The 3,207-nt window shown below is 45.3% G+C and overlaps 1 protein-coding gene across 1 annotated transcript in view; it reads left to right on the forward strand.

Annotated features, from left to right (window-relative positions):
• Positions 1-3,207, forward strand: part of LOC104500967 (spatacsin-like) — a gene marked incomplete at both ends in the record, with an annotated part of 18,806 nt that overhangs the window by 12,353 nt on the left and 3,246 nt on the right. Inside the window, 4 exons of the mRNA XM_010144697.1 lie at positions 224-389; positions 721-926; positions 1,478-1,586; positions 2,097-2,256. Of these exons, the coding sequence (XP_010142999.1) occupies positions 224-389; positions 721-926; positions 1,478-1,586; positions 2,097-2,256 (641 nt within the window). The remainder of the gene's footprint in view (positions 1-223; positions 390-720; positions 927-1,477; positions 1,587-2,096; positions 2,257-3,207) is intronic.

Genomic DNA, 3,207 nt, shown 5'->3' on the forward strand with positions numbered 1-3,207 from the left:
GAGCGGTGTTTTCTTGTAAAAGCAAGGTGAGGGCCCTGGAGGTGATGCAGAAATCCGATTTTACGCTGAGAGTTAGAGTTTCAGCAGGGTTTGGGTGTGCTGAGATTGGAGTTTGAACAAGAGGAGAGGTATTTGATTAAGAACTTGTAGCTGGAAGCCCTTTTCTGTGTTTAATTCAGCTGATCGTGATGATGGTACTCAATAATGATGATACTTTTTCTAGATGCGTCAAGTGACTTCCCTCATTTTTCATCCCCTGAACTGGTGAACAAATACGCCATCATGGAACGACTGGACTTTTTGTACTATCTGCACCACGGACGCCCATCGTTTGCTTTTGGTACATTTTTGGTGCAGCAGTTAGTGAAGAGCAAATCCCCCAAACAGCTGTGAGTGTCTCGATGGTGCCGCGTGTCGGGGGTGAGCTCTGTGGTGAGACTGCTCGCACTGACACTGCTGACCAGTGTCTCTTGTCGGTTATAAGATCAAATGCATGGCCTTTAAGTTCTTAAACTGCAGACTCGCTGCTTGTCCTGTGTGAGCCTTTATTCTCACACCTACATTGTTTATGAATACGAGGCTCCAGGCTGTAAATATCTCTCCTGCTAATAAAGTCCATGAGTTTAGTAAACCTTGTAGGTACCTTCTTGCATGGGGAGTATTTGTGTTTGATGGGGGATGAAACTCACACTGTGGTGACTGGTGGTGTTTTCGCTCCAGGGTTCAGCAAGCGGGAAGCGAAGCCTGTGTGCTGGCTCTCTCTCTCTTCAGCCTGCCCGCGGTAGGAGCAGCCTGTGTCTGTTTTCTGGAGTTGCTCGGTCTCGACAGCCTCAAACTCAGGGTCGATATTAAAGTCGCAAACATAATTTTCAGCTACAGAACTAGAAATGAAGCATCTCAGCACAACCAAATACGAGAGTCTTTGGGTAAGGGTGTGTTTTGCTGGTGTTAAATCAGGTGGATGGCAGCGATGGATTGAAAGACGCTGCTGGGCTCCACAGGAATGCAGTTAAAGCATCCTGCCCTTTGAAGAGCTGAGAATTTTGCTCTTCTTTTATTCCACTTCTTACTAACGTTGAAGGTGTGTTTTGAACTTGTTGATCCAAATAAGGCAGGAGGACGGTCACAGCACATGCAGCCAGAACTGCAGGACAATCAGTAGACACTGTGGAATAGCTGCTGTTTGTCCCAACTGGGAAACTACTGGCATTTCTTTATATTTTCCTGATGATTCTAGAACATACATGTTACTTAAAACTATAGTTAGAGCTTATTTTAAAAAAAAGATGATGTGATTTGAAAATTGAAATTCTGCCTCAAAAATCATGTAGCCACTAGGTGCCAGACTTGTCACAGTTGCTGGAACTTTGACGTTAGTGGGATTTTCTCCACTTGTTGTTTCTGGAACTGTTGGAACTATTACCCTTGCCCTAATCCCAAATAGCATCTCAGCATAGTAATATATTCTTTTCAACAGTTGAAAACTTAACAAAATTGGCTGGTGGTGAAAAAGCAGCAGCAGCAGAAGTTCTTACCTCCTTAGAAGAAGCAGTTTGGGATGCGGCTGAGCATCAAGGACTAAAGAAGTGAGTAGAACTTGATTTAAAGGATTGTGCTGAATCGAGGCTGAGCCCGGAATTTTGCCGGTTGGGTATTCAGGTAACACCAAAGGGATCTGTCTGTGTTTTATTGCATAGACTGAACAGCAGGACTTGAACTTAGAATGAGGTCTTGCTATTTCCAGCAGGAGAGGGAATGGCCGTGTCTTGGCAAGGATAAGGAGGGGCAGTCAGCCCACTCGACTTGCTGGTCCACAGAGCTCTTGCAGCACGCTGAGGAGTGCAGGTGTTGCCTCCTTTCCACAGCCAACACTGTCAAGATAGAGCAATGGACCTGCCATGGTGCGTGGGAGTGTCCTCGGGGTGTAGCTGGAAGCTCTCGCAGTGGAGTGTGACCTGATGTGTGGTGAGGTCGATGGAAGTGCTGGTGTTGCCATTTGCGGGCAGTGGATGAGACCACACGATGAGTTTAGACATCATTAACGTCCACCATAAATACCAGTTCATTCCAGCCGAAGCTCTTTCACTCCTGTGCAGGACATCCAGCGACTCCAGAAGGCAGTGGTCCCTGGTAATGCAGTTCTGTAAAGTCCACAACATCCCGCCAAGCACGTCGTACCTAGAGGAATGTGCCAAATCCAGCGACTGGCTGCAGTTCCTCGTCCAGGCCCAGCTGTTCGGCCACCAGCCACGAGAGGTGAGCTCTCTGCATACGATTGTAACTGAAAACAGAGTTTATCGAGAGCATTCTTGTCTTTGATGTTCAAAAAAAAAAAAAGGAAAAAGAAAAAAATTAGATTCTTTTAACCAGAGAATATGCCACTGTGGAGACAACATAAAACTGAAGGCTCCTCAGCTCCCAGGGAGCTGGAAGTTGTCCGAGAACGCTCGATATCCTCCGATTCTGACAGCTCTCTCTTACAGCCGCATTTCCCAACTTCTCCACTTCCCCTCTGGGATGTGACGAGCCACCGGGAGACAAGGGAACTGGCCTCCTGAGGGAGCTGGCTGGCCAGCAGAGAGAACAGGAGGCTCCCAGAACATGGAAGAGAACTGTTAAAGGAGGAGATTAGGAAAAGACTCCCTGCTTGAAAAATCTGATGTGATGGTATTTGTCAGTAGTGGAGAAGAGGGTTTTCAGGGAGGAGAGATTTGAGCGTTTCTTTGAAGTGAATTGGGCACAAAAGTATTTGCCCAAAGGGACTATATTTTCATTTTAAGTTTAGATTAATTATGGCATATTCATACTGTTCATAAGTTTAATCTGGTTTATAAAACAGTTTATTAATTGGAGTTACCATACCTCCAGTGTCAGTTTTGATAGAGCCTCATCTTCTCTTTCCAGACTTACACTGATTTTGTGTAACGATACTTAAGCTTTTGAGAATGTAGATCTCTCTTTCATTTCGCACTTAGGTTAAAAGTTAAAATATTAGCAGTACATAAAAATGAAAGCGATTTGGGAAAAGCAATGTGAGGAGCCTAACTGGAAAATGCCAGGACAGCTGATACTTAGCAGGATTTTAACTTGGATCTCTTGTTGTTGACTTGAAAAGAAAAACAAGTAATTACTCAGGTAATTACACAGGTAACCAGGCACTGTTCCTGCTACGCTGTTGGCGGTATGGGAGATCTGCCAAAGGGGCGC

Source organism: Buceros rhinoceros, unplaced genomic scaffold, assembly GCF_000710305.1.
Source record: "Buceros rhinoceros silvestris isolate BGI_N320 unplaced genomic scaffold, ASM71030v1 scaffold30011, whole genome shotgun sequence".
In the NCBI taxonomy this organism is placed as follows: domain Eukaryota; kingdom Metazoa; phylum Chordata; class Aves; order Bucerotiformes; family Bucerotidae; genus Buceros; species Buceros rhinoceros.